We start from the raw sequence: 12441 nt of genomic DNA, 5'->3' as shown, positions 1-12441 counted from the left end.
CACTCCGTGATGCCAAAGCAGTGGCGGAGAGCAGAGTCAGACTGCTCCGACCAACGCTGCACTGTCCTCGTCACAGGTCGGTCCCTCTTCAGTCTCTGCCGGTAAACGGGGAGCAGAAGAAGAGATATGTGGTCTGACTTGCCGAAGGGGGGGCGGGGGAGGGCTTTATATCCATGCCGGAAAGGAGTGTAAACATGGTCCAGTGTATTTCCACCGCGCGTGGGGCAGCTGACGTGCTGATAGTATTTCGGCAGGACTTTCTTCATGTTGGCTCTGTTAAAATCCCCGGCCACAATTAATGTGAGAAGTCTCTGTCCTGTCGATAATCCCATGCAGCTCCTCCAGCGCTGTGTTGTTGTCAGCATGCGGCGGAACATACACTGCTGTTAGAACAACCGATGTGAACTCCCTCGGCAGATAAAAAGGCCGGCATCCGATCATGATGTGCTCTAGGCTGGTAGAAGAGTCCGAAGAAATTATTTCCACATCTGAGCACCACTTGTTGGTAATCATGAAGCACACACCTCCTCCCTTGCTCTTCCCTGAGTTTATTGTCTGGTCCTGGCGATGAATGGAGAATCCGTGTGGAGCAATGGCGGCGTCCGGTATCGTGGGGTCGAGTCAAGTCTCCGTGAAAACCAAAACATTTGTAAGAAATGTTCGTTTATTCGAATACCAGGTTTCGATTCAAAAGAAAGAAAGCAAACCTCCTCTTGTAAGTTTTAAAAGGAGTATTTAATAAAAGGATGCAGCAGTAGGTTTTACACAAGTTTCACAGCTGTGGCTTAATAGCCCGGGACACGCGTCCACAAGCCACTGACTGAGTGGAGCTCATCAGTAGCTACTGTCTGGCGGTCCGGAACAAAAGAGAGCTCGATTTCACAATACAAACATGCTTTATAGAACCACCCCTTTCTGACCATACAATAAACAACTTCAAAATAAGACGCTCTCCGCTCTCGTGCTCTCATTGGTTGGTAGTGGGGGGCTGGATCCTGTTGGCCGCTTGTCACATGGGGTTCTCCGGGTTCTTCTATTGGCTGACGTCGTCAGGGGCGGGTCCTCTTATGATGTCACCGTCGCCATCTTGTTAGCCAAGTCCTGGATCTTTCTTTTACGATATTCTATTATGCAATCCTTCTGAGGTTTATCAGTTATTAAACACGCAACAGTATCATTGCAGCATCAATGAGTGAGGTAGAGGCGGTGTGTTTAGTATGTAACTCCACTGGTCCTTCTCCCTCTACTCATATATACAATACAATATTAGCTTTATGCTATCTGAGGCTAAAAACAACATCCGGTAATACTACCGGAAGTGGACAAATATGATTCGTCCAGAAACAGTGAATTATCTTTTAATGTTCCGCTCCCATATATTGATTATTTCTAACACATTACAGGTCTTAATGTCCCGTTGAAATGCCACCCTGCTACGGAGTTAGTCCAGCTTATTATCCAGGGATTGGACATTTGCCAGAAGTAAACTCTGTAAAGGAGGCCTGTTTTCACGTTTCCTCAGCCTGACCAGGACCCCGGCCCGGGAGCCTCGCCATCTCTTCCTCCTGCGCTCCACAGGTAGAGCTCCAGCAGGTAAACACAGAGACTCTCCATTGTTTGCAGGTCGTCGTGGATTATTGCTGTCCACCAGCGACCTGATGTGTAAAAGTTGTTCTCTATCATATTGGATGATAGGGCTCGCTTGGGCGGTTTGCATGTTGCAAAAAAAGAGTTAAAAACAACCAACAAAGTAAAACAATAAAAACACTAAGATGTGGAGTTGGTGAGGAGCTCGAGACACGGCAGCCATCCTCGGCGCCATCTTGTCTGGGTCATGACACTAAACTCAAGGTTTCCTAATCAAATGAGGGAGCAAATTAGGACAGATAACAAAGGTTATCCGTACAATAAGGATAAGTGTCCCTGTTGATCCTATGGAAAGCATGCACAGTTGTCCTTAGATGAAAAATAATAGGACAGAGAACACCTATCTTAAAAATCTGGAAAGTATACATTATAAATCAACAAACAAAAAGGGAAATATACCAAGAACCATCTGAATGTTTATTTTTAAAACAAAGATATTATGAAGCAGGAGGAATATCTTGCAAACAGATAAAAAAGCAACAAGCACAAAACACAATTTATAAGATAAAGGACCCTAAAATAAGTTTCATAACTTCTGTCTGTAACTTTTTATAAAATGTATTATCACACCCTCAAATACACAAAACCTATATCAAGATCTTTGTGGCATAATTAAATAAAAAAGGTGAGGAACAAAAACATCAAATTATGAATAAAGAATTAAAAAATCCAATTCAAACCAAATAAGGCAGCAGTCCCAGATGGTTCCTTCTGAGTGGTACAGGGAAATGAAAGACTGCTGACTCCATCATGAAGGACACCTTTAACCACAGGAACAGAAGTAGACTTTTCAGGCACTTCATATCATTAACAGGTCCCTGCTAGCTGGTCTAAATGTCCTTGAAAACACACTTTATCAGTTCATGAGATCAGACTCTGCTTCAAGTAATCTCAATATTCTATGAAACGTGTATCAAACCCACAAACAAGAGTTTTTTTAATATTTATTTTAGTCACATAGTATTTATATTACATTATGCATTATTGACTGTTCAATCTATACAGTGATGCATCTTTTTAGCTTTTTTCCAATGACCCACAACCGGAGCATAAACAAAACCCAAACAAACAAACTATAGATGTGGAGTAGAACAAATGGGAAATAATAATAACAACACAATATGTTACCCATAATCAATTATACATTGATTAATCAACTGTTGAATTATACTACAGTTGTCTCTAAAGATAGTGCCTCCCTTTTAACTGATTAAATATGAAGGACATTATGCATCAACAAACTGTTGTAAATTACATTTTATATTGATAATTACCCATCAAAGCTTTAATGCTATTTGAAGTTGCATGAACAACAAGAAACAGTATGAGAAAGAGAAAGAGGCAAACTCATCTGAAAATCATGGGATCATCATGTGGACTGCTTTTCCACAATCTGCACGCATCACTGCAATGATTTATTTTTTGCCTCAATTATTTGTCCATAGATTGATTCAGCCTGACCCCTCAGGTATGCCCCACGGATCTATGTTGTGATTATTTCAACGATAGAAATTCACTGCAAACATGAAGAATACTCACTGGTTGCAGTCCTATCCCAGATCAGCGGCAGCTCTCTGTATTCCTGCTACAAAATGATGTTCACAACAAACTGCATACTCAATTACATTTCCAGGGACAACTATTTTTCCTGGGTTATGGTCGCAGTTTTAAATTATTGTTAAATTGAAACAGAACAAAATGCAACAAAGGTTCTTGCTGTTGGAAGTTTAGGGAACATAACGGTTTGATTATATTTACTAATTGCAAACACATTGCAAAACAATGTTGATCAGGGTTACAACTGAAGTAGCATTTGAGGAGACCAATGGGTTCTTATTGAGTCACTGAGAGTGGTCCTGTATCCACCGGCAGAATCGGCGAGAGTATTTGGCAGGGCTGACTGTGGAAAAGGCCCTGCCTGGGTAGCGGAGGCTCTTCCACATATTCTCCAGTCTTTTCTTCCACCCATAGACAGTGAAAACGTCTATAATGCCCACAAAGTAGCGTTGTTCTGGCCCATCGATCACATGAGTGCTATTTTTGCAGTTGGGCAGAAGCCTACGATGATGTTCATGGAACTCCTGCAGCTCAGAGTTAGACCTGGTTTCTCTTTCAGGGCAGCTTATCTCCTGGAGGGGGATCCCTTCACTAGCTGCTGCCTGGGGATCGACTGACCCACGGTGTGGAGTATCGGTTGCGTCCATGGTCTCTTTCAGTAAAGGAACGGTGGGCTGGTCTGAATCTGTGGGACTGGTCTCTAAGTCCAAAGACCTTTAGGAAGGACAGAAAACGATAGAGGTTCGAAAAGGTTGAATCTCTAAAACACAAGACATATTGTAATGTACAGCATTTGGTTTGGCCTTGCTCGGAAGACATACTTTGTGGTGCGAAGAACGAGGTTAGCCAGTGAGTGTTTCCCATCCAGCTCGTCTCTGTGCAGAGGTTGCTGGGCCAGCAGCAGGCTGTAGTCCAGCACGTTGAGCTCTTGGAGGAAGGCAGCGTCCGCTTTCACTTGATGGGCAAACCAGGATTTCTCTTGACCTGCAGCAACATTCATTTAGTGTGCACTTACACAATGTGTCTCACTTCAGCTTTACTGCTAAAAGGTGCTGAAATAGCTCATCATCATTCAGCATCATCAGTTAGAAGAGTAAGTGCACCTACCCAATGCAATGGTTTGCCCTTCAAAGTTATTGTCCTTCAACACTTTTATTATTTGTTTCCCACCTGTGTCAGGGTTAGTCCATCTACCCACTTCACAGCCTTTTATGTCGTATCTATGAAACATCACAGCGTTCATACACCAATAAGAAATATCAGAAATCTACAAAGGAAAACTTGGTAAAACCTGGAAGCTGTACCTGATATTGATCCTGTCATCAGGGTAAAACACACTCTGCATCACAATAAAGTATTTCTGGGGAGCAGGCAGACAACACTATGTTAAACACTTCTACTTTAAGGAAGTCCTTTATATAATGACCCATTGGTTATTATGTCGATAAAATACCTTGATTTGATTAGGGATAACAATCCTGTGGACACCTGGAACATGTAAAGGACAATATGATATGATTAAATTATATATGATATTTCAAAATAAAACATCCCACTGCAACATTGACCCCAGCTTCTCTTACCCAGGAACTTCACCATCAGTGAGTGTGGGTATTTCTCCAAGTGGGCCATGTATGCCTGCAGGTTGGACAGCAGAAAGCAGACCTCACGCTTGCTCTGGGTCTTCAGGAAGAATCTCTTATCATTCCTGAAACCAAAATCAACGTTAATACCAGACAAGAACCAGAACCAGACAGGATGATTGTACAAAAACCCCAGAGTACATCGAGAGGGTTTTTGTTTTTTTCTATTCCAGTGACTACACTTTTCAATTCTTGCTTTCATCTTGACCCAGCTCGACTCGGAACTGTGACCTTTGGAGCGATCAGTCAACCTATACATTTTAGCCACACAGACATAAAACCATGTTCTCGCCAACATATTTCACAGGCATTTGTTATTTTTGGCAAGAACAGCAGATTATTTTGTTACATGGCTGTATATTTGAAATACATAGTGTAGATTCAACCATGCTTACATATCTGTTTATACAGTGGTGGAAAAAAATTAAGAGACCACTTCAGCATTATCATTTTCTCTTGTTTTATTATGATAGGTATGTCTTATCACTGACAATTTGTATCTGTGTTGGAATTCAACAGACACTGGAATGGCTGCCATTAATGTAAAGATTGAGATGTAAGAAAAATCTGGAGTGGTCTCTTAATTCTTTCCGGAGCTGTATGTTCATTCACCGGATTAGTGTTTTTTTCAGTTCATACTGTTAATACATGTTTATTGTTATTTTTACTTTCCTTCTTATTATGCCTGTGTACATTCCATGTGTATTATCCATGTTTTTTTTTTCTTATTCTGTTGCTGCTATGACAACTGAATTACCCCACAGGGATCAATAAAGGTCCATCTTATCTTGTCTTATCTTATCTTAAGTAACACTCCCAGCAAACAATTAACATGTGAACAGGAAACATCGCCGAAACAATGGGAGTTCTAACTGATAAAAACATAGAATCAAAGCTAGTTGGCTCTTATTTTATATATACTTGGAATCCTTTGGATCAGTTCTGTAGAGCTGACTTTTCAGTTGTTCAGTGGTGGTGCCATGTTGGAAGATTTAAATATAGGAAGGTGCTTCTTGCCTTTACAAATGTATTTATATATGTGTATCTATTTATCCATCTTTTTATCTATATTTACTTTTTATTTTATTTTGCAGGCATAATGATAGGCCTCTAAGGAACAAACCAGACTGACACCCAAAATCAGCCCTCCAACCCACCCTCTCCACCTGGCTCAAGGCCACACTTCCTGAAATAAGTACATTTACTCAAGTACTGTACTTAATTACAATTTTGAGATACTTGTACTTTACTTGAGTATTTCCGTTATTATTATGTTATGTTACACTACTTTGTACTTCCTCTCCACTACAGGTCAGAGGTAAATGGTGTACTTTTACTCCACTACATGTATTTAATCCCTTTAGTTACTTTACAGATCTGGATTAATGATGGTAAATATGATCAGCCTTAAATCAGACTTTAGTTCACCTGCAGTAAATTCAGCAGCTACCCTGTAGTATACAAAGCCATTCAAACTAGCTGCACCTTTACCAGCTCTGAGAACACTTTAATGATCAATCATTATAAAACATATCAGAGATATTATTCTGAAATGGACCAATCAAACAATGACTACTTTTACTGTCGCTACTTTAAGTACATTTAGATGAGAGTACTTTCTACTTTCACTGGAGGAACATTTAGAATGCAGGACTTTTACTGTGACAGAGTATTCCTACACTCTGGTACTTCTACTCAAGATCTGAGTACTTCTACTTTTACTCAAGTACAAGACCTGAATACTTCTACTTTTACTCAAGTACAAGACCTGAGTTCTTCTATCCCTCTGATTGGACTATGAAGTTTGACTTGGATATTAATTAATGTAAAGGCAGACTTGGCTATAATTGAGACATATGTGAGTTTAGTTATGTGCATATGCTCTTTTACTTGAAGACAGGAGTGTAGGGATGAAATAAAGATAGACTAGACTGTGTAATAGAAGATTATGCTTACGTGACAAAGAAATCTGCTTTGCTCTTGGAGTTACTGACAAACTGGAGGTAACATTGGTCTGAGCAGAGGGAGTTCATGTACTCCTCCTCTGTGATGTCCAGAGAAAGCCTCTGTTGAGCAAACACTGATGCTGCAAATGTCTGCATCTGAAATCCCTGGAAGACAAGGATTAAATAGAAGAGTGGACAATGTAGATAGAATCGGAGGATGAAACCCTCTTTATTGTCACATACATGCACACAGCCCACACAGTGAAATTGGTCCTCTGCATTTAACCCATCCTAGTACTAGGAGCAGTGGGCAGCTATTGTGCGGCGTCCGGAGAGCAATGGGGAGGGGGGATTGGAGGTGACGGTGCCTTGCTCAAGGGCACCACAGCAGGGCCTAGGAGGTGAACTGGGACCTCTCCAAGTAGCAGTCCACTTTCCATATTTCAAGTCTGTTTGGGGACTTGAACCGGTGACCCTACGATTCCCAGTCCAAGCCCCTACTGACTGAGCCACTGCTGGACAATGTCATAGTGTTTGCTTTTAATTGGTTGACATATATTGTAAGAAGGAGCAAATAGAACACCAAATAAACGAGAATATTATGAAAATATGAAAAGTTGATAAAGCTATAAAAAATGCTATGTTATTAAAGAATGCCCACTTACCTCATGGGTTTGAGTTTCCTCTGTTGAGAATTGTTCAGCTGCAGGTGTGTCCTGTGCAAAAGGTGTTTCTGAGTGAATTTACATCTACAGAGTGTCATGTTTGGGTCCTTTAATCATACGGCTCTTCACCTGGCCTGATGTGTCCATTGTGGTCTGTATGGAAGCATGCATGCCTTCTTTTATCATGGATGTCAGTTGGTAAAATTCATGTTCTGGGTTGATCTCAAACAGCCCAACCATCTTCCAACGCTGTCTCAGACGCCACCAGCGTCTCCGCCTGGCAGCTCTTGAGGGGCCAGCAGCTTTTCTGTCTTCCATCTGTGACACCCGCTAGACGCCCAGTTAAAGAGGGACTTTCCACTGCAATTTAATGCTTACATAAACATTTCTAAAGTATATTTTTATCGAGCAACGTGTTTAAATGTTTTAAAAAACATGGTGCAGTGATGTCAATGCACGTGACACAAGAGTGTTCTGGGATCCACCATAAAATAAGACACGGTTCATTTGTATCCTTCCACAAGAGCTGTCCTCCATGTTTTAAATAATTGATGATGAAAGCAGTTAAACCAGTTTCACATGCAAATAAAAAGACCAACCAACATCCATCTTGTTTGAGGACTTCCCTGAGATTTGTATCTGTTTGGGACATCAGTCTGCCGTGGACACATGCACTTCTTCTTTAGGTTTTTAGTACGTGAATATACAAAGACAAGTTACATTTGAATCCAAAATACCTGATTCTCATAGAGCATTGTAGCGTGTGTAGCATTAAGGCAACAAATCTGACTGTCTATGTGGTGGTGCAAATAAGCATGTGTGCTCCAACGCATGTGGAATTCTGGCTTGTAAAAGGAGAATTAAAATGAGATAATTTAGGTTTTCAAACACTTGCACTTAGAGTTGGTTAAGGTTACGCCCTATAACACCGTACTGGCTAAACATGCATGCTCATAAGCTCGAAAAGCTAAAAGTCTTAAGTCTTGGTGATAAGTCTTGGTTCTAGATGACTCTGAAAATCTAAATAATAAATAATAACAATAAGCTCAGGTGACTCTTACCTGGGTTCTTGCTTGGACTATACGGTAAAACACACAGCCAATGGTTCAGACATTTCTAAAGAGAGCCTTGTCTTTGTTTATATAGTGTTCCCTCCCATTCATAACTATGGCTTATACATTCCAGACAGGTTAGGCAGGCTCACAGGGTGTGCCACATGTGGAGGGAAGGTGTGTTGTGTAGGCGTTTCTGCACTGAAACCTGAGGAGCAACCACCTCAACAGCACATTTGTATTAAATATAAAAAAGGGCAAAATTCACAATAGTTAGTACATCAGAAAACAAACACAGCACTTCATAAAATGCACAATGACCCGTAACAGCAGCCTCTGTGCTACTTCCTGTTGCCGGGTTGCTGCTGTCTTTCTGTATGTTGGTTCCATGTGTTACTGTAGCTCCTCTGGAGGATTGCTGCCCCCACTGAGACACCACTGGACATGAGAAACACGGGCGGGTATTCCCTGAGCCATTATTATTTAAAGTGAACAAATTGCCAATACGTGTTGTAATATTTAATATTTCAGGTGCAAGCAGCAATGTAGGCCAGATTGACTGATAATTTTGTTCTATGAAAGACACTTGCTGCATGTTTATGGTAACAAGGGATCAAATGATTGTGATTAAATGATTACATAACGTGAAAGGAGAATGACCAGCAGACTCTGCAGCTCCTCTCTGGTGAACCTGCTCTATAACAGCCTTGAGGTCATGGTTTGGTTCCACAGCACCTTCATCCCGTCCCATTCAGCAGCAGCCCGTCAAGGGGATCGGATGCTTGTTTTGAAACCAGTTCATTCATTTTCAGATCATTTTTATTTTCTAAGGTGTGCTGATTTAGAAGTTTTCAAGGATCATTTGTTCATATTTTATTATTTCATGCAGTATATATGCCATATATTACCAACTACCTCACAGACAGGCCACAGTATGTCCGGAGGGGCAGTGTTCTGTCTGATGTGGTGGTTGGTAGTACAGTAGCCCCACTGGGGTGATGTCTCCTTTCCTGTTCACCTTATACACACTGACTTTCAATACAACTCAGAGTCATGCCATCTGCAGACATTTTCGGATGGCTCTGCAGTGGTAGGGTGTGTAAGGGATGGACGGGAGGAGGAGTACAGAGCGCTGGTGGAGGATTTTGTGGAGTGGACTGGAAGAAACCTTCTGCTTCTGAATGTGACCAAGACCAAGAGATGGTCATTGACTTCAGGAGGAAGAGAACGTCTCTACAGCCCCTGTGCATTCTGGGAGAGGATGTGGCTGTGGTGGGGGATTACCAGTACTTGGGAGTGCACCTTGACAGCGAACTGAACTGGAGGGACAACACTGACGCTGTGTACAAGAAGGGGATGGGCCGACTCTATTTTGTGAGGACGCTGAGATCCTTCAACGTGTGCAGCAAGATGTTGGAGATCTTCTACCAGTCTGTTGTTTCTAGTGCACTATTCTTTGCTGCCGTCTGCTTGAAGCAAGATGGCGCCGAGGATGGCTGCCGTGTCTCGAGCTCCTCACCAACTCCACATCTTAGTGTTTTTATTGTTTTACTTTGTTGGTTGTTTTTAACTTTTTTTGCAACATGCAAACCGCCCAAGCGAGCCCTATCATCCAATATGATAGAGAACAACTTTTACACATCAGGTCGCTGGTGGACAGTAATAATCCACGACGACCTGCAAACAATGGAGAGTCTCCGTGTTTACCGTAGCAGGGTGGCATTTCAACGGGACATTAAGACCTGTAATGTTTTGGTTTTTACGGAGACTTGGCTCGACCCCACGATACCGGACGCCGCCATTGCTCCACACGGATTCTCCATTCATCGCCAGGACCGGACAATAAACTCAGCAAGGGAGGAGGTGTGTGCTTCATGATTAACAACAACTGGTGCTCAGATGTGGAGATAATTTCTTCGGACTGTTCTCCCAGCCTAGAGCACACCATGATCGGATGCCGGCCTTTTATCTGCCGAGGGAGTTCACATCGGTTGTTCTAACAGCAGTGTATGTTCCGCCGCATGCTGACAACAACACAGCGCTGGAGGAGCTGTATGGGATTATCGACAGGACAGAGACTTCTCGGCCAGAGGCCGCATTTATTGTGGCCGGGGATTTTAACAGAGCCAACATGAAGAAAGTCCTGCCGAAATACTATCAGCACGTCAGCTGCCCCACGCGCGGTGGAAATACACTGGACCATGTTTACACTCCTTTCCGGCATGGATATAAAGCCCTCCCCCGCCCCCCCTTCGGCAAGTCAGACCACATATCTCTTCTTCTGCTCCCCGTTTACCGGCAGAGACTGAAGAGGGACCGACCTGTGACAAGGACAGTGCAGCGTTGGTCCGAGCAGTCTGACTCTGCTCTCCGCCACTGCTTTGGCATCACGGAGTGGTGTGTGTTTGAGGAGGACGATATAAACACACACACTGCCGCGGTCATTTGCTACATCGGCAAATGCATCGATGACGTCGTGCCGCGGATTACTGTATGGACATTCCCAAATGAGAAGCCCTGGATAAACGGCGAGGTCCGAGCTAAACTTAAAGCACGGGCCATCGTGCACAGCGGCGGTGATTTGGATGAGTACAGGAATTCCAGGTATGCACTCCGGAGAGCTATTAGCAGTGCGAAAAGACAATACAGGGACAAGGTGGAGTCAAACTACAAGGGCTCCAACGCCAGAAATATGTGGTCTGGACTAAAAACAATAACACACTACAAAAGGACAACGAGTGGTGCTGAGGAAGTGTCTGCATCTCTCCCAGATGAACTGAACACATTTTATGCACGCTTTGAGAGGCCCCTGGCTGTGGAGGCACAGAAGGCCCAGGATCCCTGCTCACTGGTTTTAACCAGTGCAGATGTGTGTAGATCTCTGAAAAGGATCAACGCACACAGGGCTCCTGGACCTGATGGCATCCCTGGCCGTGCTCTCAAGGTGTGTGCAGTTCAGCTGGCAGATGTGTTCACAGACATTTTCAATAGGTCACTGCTCCAGTCTGTAGTCCCCACATGTTTTAAAGAGTCCATCATTGTCCCTGTCCCCAAAAAGACAAAACCCATTTGCCTCAATGACTACCGCCCAGTTGCACTCACCTCCATCATCATGAAGTGCTTTGAGCGGTTAGTCAAAACTTTTATCACCTCCTCCCTCCCTGACTCAATGGACCCCCTGCAGTTTGCCTACAGAGCAAACAGGTCCACGGATGATGCCATCTTCCTCACCCTCCACACTGCCCTCTCCCACATGGACCAGAGGAACACTTATGTGAGAATGCTGTTCATTGACTACAGTTCAGCATTCAACACCATTGTGCCCTCAAAGCTCATCATTAAGCTCAGGGACCTTGGGCTCAAGAGCGCCCTCTGTGACTGGATCATGAGCTTCCTAACGGGCAGATCCCAGGCAGTGCGGATGGGGAACATCACATCCTCCACCTTGACCCTCAACACCGGAGCCCCTCAGGGTTGTGTGCTCAGCCCTCTCCTCTACTCCCTGTTCACGCACGACTGCGTGGCCACACACAGCTCCAACACCATCATCAAGTTTGCTGACGACACGACCGTCATCGGCCTGATCACAGACGGCGACGAGACGGCGTACAGAGAGGAGGTCAGAGCCCTGACATCTTGGTGCCAGGACAACAACCTCCATCTCAACGTCAGCAAAACAAAGGAGCTGATTGTGGACTACAGGAAGAGGCAGAGAGAGGCACACACACCCATCACCATCGACGGGACTCCTGTGGAGAGAGTCAGCAGCTTCAGGTTCCTCGGGGTAAACATCAGTGAGGACCTGACATGGACACATCACACCAGGGTCATATCCAAGACGGCTCGACAGCGGCTCTTCTTCCTCCGCAGGCTGCGGAAGTTCAACATGGACTCCAGGATACTCTGCAACTTCTCCAGGTGCACCATCGAG

The 12441-nt window shown here is 43.6% G+C and overlaps 1 protein-coding gene across 2 annotated transcripts; it reads right to left on the bottom strand.

Annotated features, from left to right (window-relative positions):
- Positions 1-2078: 2078 nt before the first annotated feature.
- On the bottom strand, positions 2079-8647 carry LOC134874274 (phosphatidylinositol 4-phosphate 5-kinase-like protein 1). 2 transcript variants are annotated; one of them, XM_063898347.1, is made up of 10 exons: positions 8520-8647; positions 7588-7818; positions 7459-7509; positions 6804-6958; positions 4788-4912; positions 4658-4692; positions 4509-4564; positions 4312-4424; positions 4026-4188; positions 2079-3918 (listed from the first exon to the last, which is right to left on the bottom strand). In XM_063898347.1, exons 2-10 carry the CDS (start codon positions 7774-7776, stop codon positions 3489-3491), a joined length of 1317 nt encoding a protein of 438 aa, XP_063754417.1. In that variant the 5' UTR covers positions 7777-7818; positions 8520-8647; the 3' UTR covers positions 2079-3488. The 2 variants fall into 2 exon arrangements, with proteins under 2 accessions (XP_063754417.1, XP_063754418.1); XM_063898348.1 differs by having other exon boundaries at positions 7588-7788; positions 8520-8609.
- Positions 8648-12441: the final 3794 nt, after the last annotated feature.

Source organism: Eleginops maclovinus, chromosome 12 (genome assembly GCF_036324505.1).
Source record: "Eleginops maclovinus isolate JMC-PN-2008 ecotype Puerto Natales chromosome 12, JC_Emac_rtc_rv5, whole genome shotgun sequence".
NCBI classification, from domain to species: Eukaryota; Metazoa; Chordata; class Actinopteri; order Perciformes; family Eleginopidae; genus Eleginops; species Eleginops maclovinus.
The sequence above is the reverse complement of the archived record's forward strand: the minus strand, read 5'-3'. Positions and strand labels throughout refer to the sequence as shown.